Source organism: Delphinus delphis, chromosome 11 (genome assembly GCF_949987515.2).
Source record: "Delphinus delphis chromosome 11, mDelDel1.2, whole genome shotgun sequence".
In the NCBI taxonomy this organism is placed as follows: domain Eukaryota; kingdom Metazoa; phylum Chordata; class Mammalia; order Artiodactyla; family Delphinidae; genus Delphinus; species Delphinus delphis.
In genome coordinates, this window is record NC_082693.1 from 17,020,792 (window position 1) to 17,036,894 (window position 16,103).

General features: G+C 36.4%; 1 protein-coding gene and 1 long non-coding RNA gene across 9 annotated transcripts in view; one reads left to right on the plus strand and one right to left on the minus strand.

Moving 5' to 3' along the window:
• The window catches only part of PDE3A (phosphodiesterase 3A), an 842,956-nt gene that overhangs the window by 818,352 nt on the left and 8,501 nt on the right, over positions 1 to 16,103 (plus strand). For all 8 annotated transcript variants that reach the window (XM_060024385.1, XM_060024386.1, XM_060024388.1 and 5 more), the window contains 6 exons: positions 1,302 to 1,413; positions 8,096 to 8,209; positions 8,347 to 8,546; positions 10,359 to 10,562; positions 11,248 to 11,403; positions 12,507 to 12,759. In XM_060024385.1, the coding sequence (XP_059880368.1) occupies positions 1,302 to 1,413; positions 8,096 to 8,209; positions 8,347 to 8,546; positions 10,359 to 10,562; positions 11,248 to 11,403; positions 12,507 to 12,759 (1,039 nt within the window). The remainder of the gene's footprint in view (positions 1 to 1,301; positions 1,414 to 8,095; positions 8,210 to 8,346; positions 8,547 to 10,358; positions 10,563 to 11,247; positions 11,404 to 12,506; positions 12,760 to 16,103) is intronic.
• Positions 12,651 to 16,103, minus strand: part of LOC132433534 (uncharacterized) — a 134,214-nt gene continuing 130,761 nt past the window's right edge. The window contains exon 3 of the long non-coding RNA XR_009521160.1: positions 12,651 to 12,736. This is a non-coding gene — a long non-coding RNA (uncharacterized lncRNA). The remainder of the gene's footprint in view (positions 12,737 to 16,103) is intronic.

The following is a 16,103-nucleotide window of genomic DNA, read 5'->3' on the forward strand; positions in this document are numbered from 1 at the left end:
CCATGTCCTCCCTTGCACTCTGAACCTCCATCCCTGCTTCCCTTTTTCTCTTTTCATATAACATCACTTTCAGTCATAGTGTATACCTTACTAATTATGTCTATGGTTTACTGCCCTACCCTGCTAGACCATAAGCTCTTTTAAGGAAAACTTCATTGTTTTGTTCATCTATATATATGCCTTGTAGATGGAAAACTGTCTTAGAGTAGGCACTCAAAAGACATATGCTGAATGAATAAATCACTTTTTTAGTTATATATACCTGTGTATAGATGTACACAAATACATACATAATATATGTAACTGATGAACATTAAATATCTAATTAAAAAATATTAGTGAATTTGAACAGATTAAAGTCAATAACAAAAAATAGAAAAGTAACCATGAAGTATTATATCAAAGATTTAGAAGAAATATTTCAAGAGAATTTTAAGAAGGAATGCAAATAACAAAAAGGATGAATAATTCTTTCTTAGAGTCTCCTGAATTATAACCAGTACTGTGCGTTTGTGACATAAAGTGAGGCCACTTTAAATGGTGCTGTACTCCATTCTGCCATGTGAATAACCGTTTCTCTCCCCATTACCTTCTTCTGTGCCTTTTTCATGTTTTTCTTTCTCCCTCATTTGCATATCAAATATGCCAATTACATCCAGAGCTATTTACTTGATTTGAATCTCCAGAGCTATGAAAGTAATTGGAAGGAGAACAGATATTCAAAGGAGAAAGAAGACAATTGAGGAAATGTAGTTTAAACATTTTTATTCATAGTGGATTAGAAATCTTTCTTCTCTATGTATTTCAACCAAGGCAACCTTTTCTCTCTCATAATTCTGTCCTCTTATTCTTCACTAAGGCACAACTCTGAATCCTTTATCTTCTAGAAAGCTTTTTTTTTTAATTTATAAAATTAGTCCGAATTAAAGCTTTCTCTCATTCTTTATTTAGCACTTATATATTATACAATTAGCAGTTTACTCAGTATTATTCTCTTATTACTGATATCACATGCAATTTAGTACCTTGATATGTTTCTAGAGTGTATACTGGATTTTTTGGTTGGCTGTTTCTTGGGTTTTATGTTTCTACCTTTAAAAATAGATTATATACCCTTTATCAGGGACTACAAGGGCTAGGACATGGAGGTCTTCAATATCTATTTATTGTTCCCAGTAAGTGTCTCTACGGGCAGTACATTAATATGGTTGATGGAATGTATACTTTTTTCTCCATTTTTCTCTTTACATCTAATACACATTGAGGGATGTTTTGTAAGGCTTTGTCTTTTTCTTTCACAGGTATCATACAGACTTTTTGAAGACATGGGTCTCTTTGAAGCTTTTAAAATTCCAGTTAGGGAATTTATGAATTATTTTCATGCTTTGGAGATTGGCTACAGGGAAATTCCTTGTAAGTACAAGAATTAATACTTTTAAAATCCATTGAATTTGTTATGGGTAATGGGGTATTGAATTATTAGCTACTGGCACAGAATTACACATTGAAAATACCCTGTATGGCCACACGGTATAGTGATTAGGAGATAATAGTTTATGTTAGAATTCTGATCCCTTTACCTATCAGCTGTTGGAGACCCTGGGTGTTACTTAATCTCAATGGGCCTCATTTCTTTTTTTTTTTTTTTTTTTTTTTTTGCGGTACGCGGGCCTCTCACCGTTGTGGCCTCTCCCGCTGTGGAGCACAGGCTCCGGACGCGCAGGCTCAGCGGCCACGGCTCACGGGCCCAGCTGCTCCGCGGCATGCGGGATCTTCCCGGACCGGGGCACGAACCCGTGTCCCCTGCATCGGCAGGCGGACTCTCAACCACTGTGCCACCAGGGAAGCCCTTGCCTCATTTCTTAATCTGTAAAATGGGGATCATAATGGCTGCTTCATAGGATTGTTATGAGGATAAAATGATGTAATAATTCTAAAGGGGTTAAAATAGTACCTTGCCCGTAGTAACTCCAATTTAATTGTGTGCTAAATAATTAAATGTTAAATTTATTGCTCATTTTATAATATACCTCCCTCATTGGGTGAATTCTCAACCTTTATTCTGGCATCCACAGAGTTAAATCACTAACTATTCAAGTTTTTCAGTATAAGATAAACCTGGCTGGGAGTAGAGGGGCAGGAGGATGATGGTCTAATTAATAAAATAGGAGAGACATCTGGAAGTGGTTGTAGAGAAATTACTAGGAACATTTTAAAAATCAAGATAAATGTGAAGACCAAAGAAAGAACACAACCAGGGTTCAAACTTCTGAACTTTGAATATTGTGAGAATAAGTTTGTCATTTATAATCATGAGGAATTGGAACACAGAAGAGATATTAAATTTTCAATATGTAGCATTTCAGATTATCATCAGAACATGTAAGTAGCATTGTCCTACATGCTACAAAATAAATGGAACTGGAGAAAATGTCCGTAAATCTAATAAAAAATGTACCAAAATCATGTAGCTCTTTTAGGAAGTAAATGCACAGAAAGAAAACTAGTCAAAATAGTATCAATAGGGGCTTCCCTGGTGGCGCAGTGGTTGAGAGTCCGCCTGCCGATGCAGGGGACACGGGTTCGTGCCCCGGTCTGGGAAGATCCCACATGCTGTGGAGCGGCTGGGCCCGTGAGCTATGGCCGCTGAGCCTGCGCGTCCAGAGCCTGTGCTCCGCAACGGGAGAGGCCACAACAGTGAGAGGCCCGTGTACCGCAAAAAATAAATAGTATCAATATATTGCCTGGAGTGTGCGTTACTTAAATTGTGTTTTAACCTTTAAGTTTTAAATTTGCTTTTATATACCTTGGACTTTAGAATCCCATGTCTGTTTGTAGTTGCAAGGAGCTGAAGTTAAATAAAAATTATATGGAGACTAGAACACAAGTGTTTTCAGAAAGGGGCAGGGTAGTGCATTAACCAAGTGATCCATTATTAAGATGTTGGTTTTCAAAATGCCATCCACATGATACATTAAGATGAAAATGCACTGTTGATGTGTGATAGGAATGAGTTATGAATGAGGAGTTAGAAATGAGGAATGAGTTACTGAATCTACAAATTGTGTGATAGAAAAGGAGAATGAAGAATTAAATCTACAAGTGAGATTTGTTGGAGAATATGGAACCAAATGCAGACAAAATAGGACAGCGGGAGTAGAGAGAGGAACTTAAGAGCGCTGGGTGCTGTGGGAAAGTCTGGCCGATGGGGCCATGGAAGTGGGGAAAGAAATATGAAAAAGGGGTAGTTTGAAAGGATTTCAAGATAAGCCTTGATTTCTTAATACCACATTCCCAGGGCCCACCCTGGTTGGATGCCAGGGATTGAGCTAAGTGTTAGTGATTTCTCAAAGGTTAAGGAATTGCATAAATAAGCTTTTACAAGAAAGGAAGCCACTGCAAACACTAAAGAACAGCTAGTATCAGAATAAATTTACAAATTAATATATTTCAAAATATATTTTAGTGATATAATCAGCTATTGCCAAGTTCCATTGAGTTCAAATTGATACAACTACTAACTTTTCTCTAGATAGTATACCATTAACTCAGAGAGAACTTTGACCAGTATTTATTTAAGTGTAAAAAGAAGTTTTCAGGTTCCAAATTTTATTATTCATTTTTATATTATTACATATTTATATGTTACAAGTAAACAGATATTTTTCCTGAAATATCAGGTTCTTCATTCCAGGTGAAAAGAATTGTTATCATAACTTTACTTGTTCTGTTAGAAGTCCCAGACACTTCCCATAAAGAGAATTTATTTATATCTTCTCAGAGAAAAAAGTTTTAATTGATGATCACTTTTAAATAATAATACCTTGCATGTTGTAGGGTTGTAAATTCAGACTAGTATGGACATCTATTAAGAGCTTTGTTTATCATTATTTAAAATTTACATGTGCAAAAATTTGTTGTATGTCTACTAATTTAACATCTACTCATAGAGAACTGTATTTCTAATATCTCTGTATAAACCCACACAACTAAATGAAAAAAGCCAAAGGGAAACCAAAGTGGGGTTAGATTAGCTTTACTATGATAGTGAGCTAAAATATTAGAAACTAAATTTTTATTATAGTTCCAAGTTTAACAGTTTCCAAGAGGGAAGGTATGAAAGCTTTTAAGTTTGTACCCAGAACCCTTACTAAAATTTGAAAAATCTATTAATAGATTTAAAAATGAGATAGATTCTATAGATAGATATAGACAGATAATTTCATGGAGCAGCTGTGGGTAAAATTATAAATATAGACAACTCACTGATAGAAATGTAATACCAAAAATATATTTGTTCAAAAAAGATTAGGATAAATTATAATTTATATTCAATCGCACAGAGAGAAAATAATGTTTGATATTTTTCGTAGTCCCTTTCAGTTGGGCATTTTTGGCTAGTAAAGATGATAAATTGTTAGGTCATATTCATTCATGGATTCAAAGTTACTCTTAACAGAGCATTTTCTATTTACAAAGACTTTCATCTCTAAAATATATTCTTCCTAGCACCTCTCATTCTCATTAGTCAAGTTTGAGAAGTGGAGATAATGCTTCAGAAATACCTACAATCATGTACTATTTATTTGTTTAAAAAAATTTTTTTGAATTTTTACATTTTATTTTATTTATTTTGTTTATACAGCAGGTTCTTATTAGTTATCCATTTTATACATATTAGTGTATATATGTCAATCCCAATCTCCCAATTCATCCCACCACCATGTACTGTTTAATGGCAGCCATGAGAATAGTCTTGGCTCAACTTAGTTTAGTTCAGTTCGATTAAGCTATATGTGATGTGCCCACCAGTTTTAAAGCTAGATACGGAGTTGACGTGGAACAAGCTAGAAGGGCAGAATTATCACAGTGTTAGCTACATTCCAAAGAAAAAAAAGTATTTCAAGTCTCATTTCTGTTCTTTAGTATTAAGACTTTTCCCTCACCCTTTGGTGAAAAGGCACATAGAGAATTTTCAATGGAAAATCTATAAATTTAGGTCTAAAAAATCTATAACTTTTACATACAACCCCAGCCTTCCATACCAGCTCGCTTCAACCCGCTGCTTGAGGCATAAGGAAAAACTGAGAAAACAAGTGTATGAAGACAGCAGAGGGGATGGGCAGGCTCTGGGAAAGCATAGGGCGGGTGATGTGTTAGTGCATGCATGTGTGTTTATGTGTTGTCAAAAAGGCAGGGGAGGTTGCCTGGTGGATGAGAGAATTATTAAGGGATTTGTCCAAAATGCAGAGATGAAGGAAGAGGATGAGAATAATAATGACAAAATAAGAAGAGCTCTGATATCATTTCTTAGCCCTGTCAGTTGCCTTCCAGGGCCAGAAAAGGAGCGCTCTGAGCATATTTGTATGTCCTACAGAAACTCGTCAATCCTCTGTGTTGACCGAGCTAGCATCTTTCCTGGGTGTCTTTGCTCCTGAGCTGGTCCCCAGAGAATTAACGGCAAGAGCAACAGTGATACCAGCACTTGACACAGTATTTGCCCATAGTACGTGCGAAGTAAATATTTGTTGAACAAACATGTTAATGACTACTTAAAGACAGATGGTTTTTCCATCCTACTTAAGTGATAGTGACAACATAATTATTTTAGAGCTACACCTGCCAAACTGTATCTCTATCATCTATAAATATATGTATGTATTTAAATGGAGTTAGGCTTTGTTAGCTATTGTTTTATTTAGTACTTTTGAACCTATACTCAAAAGTAAAAGGAGGAATTTTTCTTTCCTGTATACTGTCTTTCCCTAGTTTTTTAATCAAGATGATACTAATCTCTAAAACACCAAAAATGTTTAAAGAAAAAAAGTTTTATAAGATGATACTAGACGTATAAAATGTGTTTGGCCGCTTTCTTGTTTGTACATTTTCAGCACTAAATCATTTCAATTGTTCATTGCAAGTTTATAAAACTTACCTATCAAACCTTCTGGACCTGGACCTTGGGGTGAGGAACAGGGCAGGAAGCAGGATAACTCAAGAGCAACAAGTTCACCTGTACGTGGTATTGTCTATTTCTCACCCCAAAGAGGCTCGGCCAGCACCCTGATACTAACACCCACCCACCCTTGTGATACTGGGCACAAGCGCAGGTTTCCCTGACTTGCAATGGTAATGGTAATTACATCCACACAGTAATCTTCCCAGCTTGCCACAAGGGAAAAGAACTTAACCCAGGAGCTCCCTCCCAGCATAGCCCCAGACACTCTCTGACCAGGCTGCATATTCTTCCTCTACCAGGTCATCACTGCCTTCTCCCTCGCCCAGGGCTTAGCATAGTTTTTATTTTAGCTCTTCAATTCTATTCTTACAAACCCAGCATTGATTTTGAAAGAAAACAGGTCATCTGTGCTAATCTGTCATCTTGTTTTAAGAGCAATCATGTATTTTATGTGAATGATATTTACATCAATGGCAAGCTTACTATATACCAGCCACTTTAAAATAGGTTCCCTTCTGTAATTCTCACAATTGGACTATGAAATAGGCACTATTATTGTCTCCCTATTTTTAAGATAAGGAAATGAGACTTAAAGTTTTAAGTCACTCACTCAGTAACACAGGTAGTAAATGTCAGAGCAGAGACAAAGATCTGTCGTAGATCGAGAAACTTCTACCGTGATCAACTTCGTACATGGCACAGATATAGACATAAAATGTAATTGTCTTAAATCACTTGAGATAGTCCATATACAGAAATAGAGACTCCAGTTTGAATAAAATTGTTCTTTGGAAACTAGGTAATATCCGCATTCACCTCTGGCAATGACTGTGAACAGGTTTTGCTGTTGACCCCTGGGGAGCCTAGGAGGTCTGCTTCTCAAAGCTCTTCTGAAGACATCCACTAAAGACCTCACAGCCCCTCAGTGAGTTCCTGGAGTGTTCACCCAAGATTTAGCTTAAAGACTGACTCCTAATAGTTCCAGAAATGTAGGAACATAGGCATCGTCTTCCCGCGTTCTCCTGTGTGCCACCAACACCACAGATGTCATAGTTTCTTCATTCTTCCCCGACCAGGGAACAGGTGTTTCTCTCAAATTCCCACTATCATTCTGCTTGTTCTCTTCTGTTTTTGCTTCTCATCTGTTGAGTATTATTCAGAGATGTAATCTATTACATTAGAGAAGGAAACTGTATCATGGTTGGTCATTAGGAATAAAATGTGTAAAGATAGCATATTTAGGGTAAAGCATACCAATCAATGAAGTATTTTGAAAGGCCAGATAAACAAGAGGAAAACATGGGAAAATTGCACAGAGAAAGGTGAGCCAAGAGCACAGTGGGCCTTTGGTCATGGTTCCCTAGAAGCTGAACTGCACATGTGAAAATAGGACCCCCTTCCCATGGTAATGACATTATAACTAGGAGATTTGGTTCCCCCTTAGCTTTTACTCTTCGGAATGGCTCAACTCCCTACACTATTATACAAAGAGGTTTTAATTTTTCCTCTTTAGGTATTTCCTAGAACTTTATTCCCAAGTTAGAATTTCTAGATCAGAGAACAGTATCGATTTTGCTTTTGCTTTTGCTTTGTGGATTTAGTATACATATAAAAAATGTGTGATTCGTTTTATTACAGTGTTTTACGTTTGATACAGAAGAAAAATACTATGTTCAGTTCACAAATTATATTTAGATGCTATTTATCAGAGATGAAATACTGGGTGGTATAGACCATTGGTCTGATCTAGGTTAAGTATATCATGGGTCTTTTATTCCAGTCCTCTGTGTAGTTTTATACAGGAACATGGGAATAAGAACAAGGGTAAACATCACAGTGGATTCAGAGAGTGCATTTCCTACATATGTTAGGTTTCTGGTAGACTCTAGACAGATTTTTTTTCATTTCAGACATCTTTATGTGTAATGAACGTTATTGCTGTATTTTTTTCTTGTTACTCTCGATGTTACCGAGGAATGGAAGAGTAATCACAGAGTATTTGTCCTAGAATATTTGGCTGTCTTTCACTGGGGTATTAAAATGGGAGGACTAAACTCTTTATCCAGTAGGTGGCACTCTTGGTCCTCGGACCCCGGCGTTCACAGATGAATGACTGTTCCTTTGCATTGGTTACAGACCATAACAGAATCCATGCCACCGATGTCTTACACGCTGTTTGGTATCTTACGACACAACCTATTCCCGGCCTCTCAACTGTGATTAATGATCACGGATCAGCAAGCGATTCAGGTACGTATGAAGTCCCTCTGTGCTCCCTTGTAAATTATGGGAACAGAAGAGTGTTTTTTTTAAAAAGGAAATCAAGACAAATGATATCAGTTTAATACTTTCTTAAAAGCTCTATTATCTTCATTGTCTCTTCTCAGATTCTGACAGTGGGTTTACACATGGACATATGGGATATGTATTCTCAAAAATGTGTAACGTGCCAGATGATAAATACGGATGTTTGTCTGGAAATATCCCTGCCTTGGAGTTGATGGCCCTGTATGTGGCTGCAGCCATGCATGATTTTGATCACCCGGGAAGGACTAATGCTTTCCTGGTTGCAACTAGTGCCCCTCAGGTAAATCTTTCAATTTTGATCAGGGGAAATAATTCAATTTTGAGATTTCTCTTTAGAAAATTAATTTGATAAATCTGACTTTCACTTTAGCTCATATTCACGTGGTGCCTGTTTATATTTAGCCCTGAGATAAAATTCTTAGAGACCATGCTCATTTTGAAAAGGTATCATGGTTTGTTCTAAGTCATCAATGGTGCATATGCAACTTTATCACCCATGGGGATCCCTTCTCAATTTTCTTAGGAAGAAAAACCGCTTGAATTCATGTTAATGAACTTCCCCAACAGAGAAAATCTGACCTATACAAAAGTTTCTTTCTGAAAAGATTAGAGAACCAAATCTTTCTTGGTTCTCTAATTTAAGAATTAAAGGTTTCTTTGGATATAAATTTAAGACTATTAAGAATGTAAGGCTCCTCTGGATATAAATCCTATTCCTTTGAGATATATTCATTATAACAATTACTATTCTTATGGTATTTTTATTGGTTAGGAAGAATTAAAAATCAATTTATTTCATTCACTTAAGGGAAATTTTTTACCTGAACATAGTACTCCAAAAACAGTAACTTTAAAGAAGTTCATCTTGGCATGTAAATTAAAGTCCAATATTAATCACTAAGTATTTAGGCAACTCCATCTATATAATTAAATTTAATAAGCTTCTCCTTGATTTAACCAGCTGGACCCATGTTACTAAAGATCCCAAGATCTTGTTTTTCTTTCTGGAGGATCTAGAGGCCAATCTGGTCCAGTATTTTTTTTTTTTTTTTTTTTGGTCACGTTTGCTTTTTGTCTTTTTCCCCATTCTCCTCCATTTCCACACCCTCTCTTATAACTAGTCTAGAATTTTCTTCCAATCTGTATACAATACAAATATCCTGATTTTTTCCCTCACTGCTTACTGTAATTTCTTTCACTGTGCCGTTCATACACCAGAGTATATTTTCCCTAAAGATAAGCAAATCCTTTTGCCAACACCATATACCATTCAATTTTCCTACACACACATGCATTTTCAGTTGCCTCACTTGGTATCTCACGACACAACCTATTCCCAGCCTCTCCACTGTGATTAATGATTACGGATCAGCAAGCAATGATAAATTAATATTTATTAATATTCATAAAATATCAATTTTCATGTCCTTGGTCTTTTTTGTCCTTATACCTTTTTTCCCCTCCATCTAAATCTACCACACTAGTCTCCAAGCATTTTTTAGGCAACTTCCTTTTCCTTTGCAGCATCCCTCAGCATTACTAGAGAATTTCAAACAAGTAGATATTTACTGTATACTTTCAATTAGTAGACAGGGGGTGATATTTCCTATGGCTGATTGTGGGGTAAGAATCTTTTGAATTATGGGCTTCTCAGGGATTCCATTCCTCTGTATTAGTTATATGTATTTAACTAAAAGGAAGTCAGTCATTCTAGATGTGGGAAGTAACTGAGTTACTTCTTAGGAATATTAGTATATTTGCATATTTTAATGGTTAAATTCCTGTGCCCTGCAAAATAATAATAATAATCTGATAAAAGCTAACTCTAAGCCCTTCAATTGCAAGAATCTGAAATAAAGTGTCAAGGAAATGAAATAACGTTTCAAGGAAATGAACTTTATCTTACAAAAAAGGAAATTTAACCCAGAAAAGTAAACAATGTACAGCAGTAAGTGCTTCTTAATAACCGGCTGCCACGAGATTACATTCCTGTGTTCCCTGATAAAAGCGGATTCCAAAAGCTTTGCATATTCTCATTTATTTTTGTTTTTTAATTTAAAAAGTTGAACTCTTCACTCTCGTCTTTGCCTAGGCGGTGCTCTATAACGATCGTTCAGTTTTGGAGAACCATCATGCAGCTGCTGCGTGGAATCTTTTCATGTCCCGGCCGGAATATAACTTCTTAGTTAACCTTGACCATGTGGAATTTAAGCATTTCCGTTTCCTTGTCATTGAAGCAATTTTGGCCACTGACCTGAAGAAACACTTTGACTTCGTAGCCAAATTTAATGCCAAGGTAACTAGATTTGTACCAGTCTTCATTTTCTGGCCACATTGAAAGAAGTCATGGAATCAAAGTGTTGAACTCACTGCTGTCACCTCATATATGTCAAATGTGAAAATGAGAGGCAATGAAATGTTTAACCAGAAGCCGATATTTAGGCATTGGTCCTAACCTGGAAACCTGATACGTTGAGGTGCTGTCAGTATAGATTATACTTTGCACTACAGAGAAATAATAGAATTCTAACTATCGTTGTGTTTCTGTTTGATTTAATTTGCTCTCATCTCCGTGGAATGCTAACAGAAATTACCTGGCAGTAGTAAAGGTCAAAAACCTGAAGCAGAATTTCGTACCTCAAACATAAATGCCCAAATATTAACTCAAAATTTCTTATTTGTAGCCACATTATTTTAATAGTAATTTAAAACCTATGTTAATATTAAATAGCATTTCTTTTCAATTAATTGAATAATTAATAATTATCCATCATTTGTTATTTTACTTTTTTTTGGTGATCTATTTTACTATTAATTTATTTAAGCCAATAACATTATTTGAAACAGCTGAGATGTTTCTCGTTACTTGGCATTCTAACCTGCACATGGTAGGAAGACAATCAATATTCTGTTGTTTATTCTCCTGTTTAACTTTTGCTTTCATTGCATCAGAACCCATTTTAACTTTGTCCCTCAAACAGGTGAATGATGAAGTTGGAATAGATTGGACCAATGAAAATGATCGTCTGCTGGTTTGTCAAATGTGTATAAAGTTGGCTGATATCAATGGGCCAGCTAAGTTTAAAGAGCTCCATCTTCAGTGGACAGAGGGTATTGTCAATGAATTTTATGAACAGGTAACTAACTTAACTATTTCTCTTAATCCATATTGAGGCAGCTCATAAATTCCCTAAAGCTTCCAAAAGCTGAAGCGTGATCAGTCTATTGCATATTCATGCTGCCATCAGAAAAGGCACTGGCCAATTTTAATCAGAGGATTAAAAAAATGACAAAAATTGGACTAAACTGTAAGCATAAAAACTCTAAGATAAAGTTATTTGCAAGTATTAAGTAATGCATCGCCTTTCCCTGGACACTGTTAAAGATTAGAAAGAACTTTTTTGAGCATTATAGATAGGACTTATATTTAAAATAAATGTTTGTGCTTTCTAGAAAATAAGGTATTGCCTTTCCTTGGAATAAATTCATAATCAATCCTGAAATACTGAATATAGAAAAAATGTAAAGGAAAGAGAAAATCCAGTTATAATAATTCCGCTACATAGGCATAATCATTGTTGATATTTTGGTATAATTCCTTCATTAATGTTGCTAGGTAACTTCTGGTTTACAATCTGATTTTTTTTTTCTAGAAATGAATCAGTTCAAAGTAAACACTTATACAGTAGTACTGTTAAACATAAATAAGAATATCAGAAACTATATAATCACAGAAGACATAATTCAACCCAAAGCCGGGTTGAGGTAGCAACTTTAATTGAGGAATAAGTTACTTTAAAATTCCTGGCAGCCAAGGCAAAACAAAAGGAAAACATGATAGATTATCTGTTTGTTGGATGTTTATATCCAGCATTGCCTTTTATATTCAGCATTGCATTTATATTCTAACTTATACTCTAATATAAGGAACAATGACTAGTGTCATGAGAAAGGTCATCTACTTAGACATTAAACCATTTCTTGTATTTCCCCTTGGTCAAAAACCAAACCCTCAAGATTACCAAACTGGTAAATGGCAGCAAAGCAGTCCGATAGGAATCTTAGTAATGTGGGGAAAATCTCTTAGCAGTCCAGGAAAGAAAGAGTTCACACGTATGCCTGGGTTCTTGCATATTTGCAAATTTTAGATGCCAAGGGAATGGTGACTATATTTGTATTTTACACTTTCCTTGTCGTTTGCCTTTCTAGTTAACTGTTCCTGCTACATTCCTATTTCTAGGGTGATGAAGAGGCCAGCCTCGGGTTACCAATAAGCCCTTTCATGGACCGTTCTGCTCCTCAGTTGGCCAACCTTCAGGAATCCTTCATCTCACACATTGTGGGTCCTCTCTGCAACTCCTATGATTCAGCAGGACTGATGCCAGGGAAATGGGTGGAAGACAGTGATGAGTCAGGAGACACCGATGACCCAGAAGAAGAGGAGGAGGAAGCACCAAACGAAGAGGAAACCTGTAAAAATAGTGAATCTCCAAGTAAGTTATAGAATCTCTCTCGAATGTGCTTCTCCTAGGATTGTTTTCTTACTTAGGTTCATAATAAGTTTGATGCTCCTCGTGAATTTCATAGCTGAGTCCAAATATCACCTGCTGCGGTGATTATGAATACTCCCCCTTCCCCAATATCATGATAATGGAAATTACAGACTGTGGAATCTATTGTAATACTGTATTCATAAAAAGGTATGTTCTCTGTTATGAAGTAAGACAATTAAGTAATCAAAGCCTATTTTTCAGAGTATCTGAATGCTTTAGGAATCTCAGGTACTATCTAGACCAGCCGTAGACTCTTCCTGGCTTGCTTCGAGGGAGGTGCTAAAGTGGTAAGAGGTAGTAGTCACTCATTCATTCATCAAATATTTAGTAAGCACCTATTCTGTGCCAGGCATTCTTCTAGACTGTAAAGACAGAGCCATGAACAAATCAGACAAAAAAAAAAAGAAAAATCGATCAATCCTTGCCCTTTTAGACTTATATTCCAGTGGGGTCAGCAGACACTAAGAAAGACAAATCAGTAAATCTGTAATATGTTAGGTACTGATAAATGCTAGAGTTTAAAAATAAAAATGAAAAATAAGAAGGATATGAAATATTGTGCAGAAAGATTAAAATCTTAGGATAGCCATGGACGGTCTAAATAAGAGAATTTTTTTTTAAACCTGAAAGAAGCAAGGGAAGGAGTGATCCATGGAAAGAGATGTGGACAAAGCATTTCAAGGAGAGAGGAAAGCAAACCGTGTAAAGGTCCTGACGTGGACACTGGCTGGGTGTTCAAGGAGCGTCCGGAGAGCTGGGAGGCTGAAGCAGAGGAAGGGGGCTAGGGAGTGGGGACTGAGATGATGGAGGGTTAGAAGGTAGGGCTCTGCAGGTCACAGTATGGAGTCTGGCTTTTACTCTGAGTAAGATGGGAAGCCATCAGAGGTTTTGAGCAGAAGACTTAGTTGATTCAAATTATGTTTTAACTGGATTGCTTCAACTGCTGCATTGAGAATATTCTCGAGTTTGGGGTAAGAGCAAGGGTGTAAGCAGGGCAGTGTGTTAAGAGGCTGTTGAAATTATCCAAGTGAGAGATGACTGTGGCTTTGGACCAGGGTAGTGGCAATAGTGACAGTGAGAAGTGGTCACATCTCATCATTGATTTGGAGTGCATCATGTAGCCGTTCTAATCTGTTCAACTTAATTGTCTATAAAATCAAGATTATTTTTCTTCACATCTTGAAATATTCTCCACTGTTTCTCCTGCCATAGGGAGGAAGCCCTAATAGCATAATTAGGAAAACCAATAACCCTTACAGTGATATTGCACAAATACTGTTCCTATGTTCATGGGAGTATAGTACGTGGTTCCTATCTACCTTCATAAAGGAAGTTCAGTCTTAATATTGATATTTTTCAAGGCCCTTACCAAAAATATTACCAATGAAAGACATTAGGATCATTTTTTCCCTTTTTTTTTTTTAGCACAGTCAGGGAAATGCACGACTTCGTTCATTTGGCCATCTAGGTAAAGAGATATTCTAACGTGTGTAATAACCTATTTTGCCCTCATATAAGTGCCTTGTCATAAGCTCACGTAAGCAGAGATAAAGAACTCATTTTTAACCATAGACTGGTGAGACGGGGCAAGTTTGGCTTTAGGTCAGACTTTTGCTTAAGGTCTAACCCGTATATTAACTTTTATACAGAATGGGAAGAAAATCAAAAGTTGTTTTCCTTCAATATTCTATTATCAAAGTAATTTTATTTTATTCCTCTGATGCTTATCAAAAGATGTCTATTAAAAATTTTGTGCTGATCTTGGGATTCAGGGGTAGGAGCCAAGATAGGATTCATGGATTATTCATTTTCTCATTTAAGAAACATGCATGAATTTTACATTTTTACTTTTTTTTCATTCAAAGAGCCAGGTAATTTGCTGTCTGACTAAGGACTGGACAGTTTTTCCACTGAATGTTATTGGAAAGTGTGGTCAGCTTAGCCTCTGGGAAAGCTTTGTTCCCGTGGGCCCTACTTGCTTGCTATTTGAACTCAAATACATTGAAGCAACACATACATAATCTAGGCATCAAGAATTGAAGAACCCAGGTCAGGAGGTTTAACAGGCTCAACTCGTCAGCATTGGCTTTAGCAGCAAATACAACAACCAACCAAATATTCGATTTGTCTCTGTTCTGTAGGGTTGGGTGGCCATACTGACTCTCAGATTCTGGTGTGTTACTCTACTGACCTTCCCATTTTTAATCAAGCTCACTAAAGCAGGAATGAGAATTCTGTGGATTCTGTTTACTAATGGCTTCTAAAAGTCAACTGGTCACCTTTACGTTCAAATTTAAAACATCATCAACAATGATTTGATAACCATAGCTTTTGGAAAATTATATTTGAACTATGCCTTTATAGCAAAGAAAATGATAAATATTGGGCAGTGTTAGTATCTAGTAAAAGTTGGCCACGTGGAATAACAATTCTAGAAATGGAAGGGGAATCAGTGATCATGCAGTTCAGCTGCCTCATTTTACAAAAGTCGAAACTGAGGCTCAGAAGTTTGACAACCCAAGGTGTAGGCGGATTCCGCAGAACCAGAAAGGAAACCCAGGTCTCCTTGTTTTAACTCCAGTGTTATTGACTCTTAGTAATTTTAATTTCAGGATTCATATTGACTGAGATGGTTAACTTGATTTAACCTGAAACTTAGATTTCAGAAAAAAATGTAAATTAAATATGCACTGATAATTTCAGCAATTTGCAAAACTTGGAGGTCTCTCAGGAAACACAGAATAAGATATTTCAATATGGTATCCTGGGTAAAGAAGGCATTTTTCCCCACCTCATAATTAAATTTGAAAGATTCCTACAGCAAACTAAGAGGTTTCTAATGAAGTACTAAGCTGCATTTAGAGTTTGAGCAATGAAAGGATCTTTGTTCTCATTTCAAAAGGTTCCAGTGCTGAACAATTTGGCTCTCAATACAGGCATGTTTCAGACCACCTGCAGACTCTAATCTACGCAAATTTATTTGGTACAAACTTTCTTCTACGTCACCTTATTCAGTTTAATTCCAGAGAGGTTTAGCAGCATTAATAAGAGAACAGCTGCTCTCATGGGGGCTGCCCCAAAAGGAAAAAGAGAAAAGTTGAGCTTTTGTTAGCTTCTTCCCTGTGAACGCACTACCGTGAACCTGTATAACTTTTGGATGGAATAATCACCTTGAGCAGTAGAGCATGTGCTGTGACTGATTCAAGTCCATCCTTCACCCAGTGATCATCTGTAACTCGCTTGACTCAAAGGATTAGGTTAAAAAGTATATTAACATGTAAAGA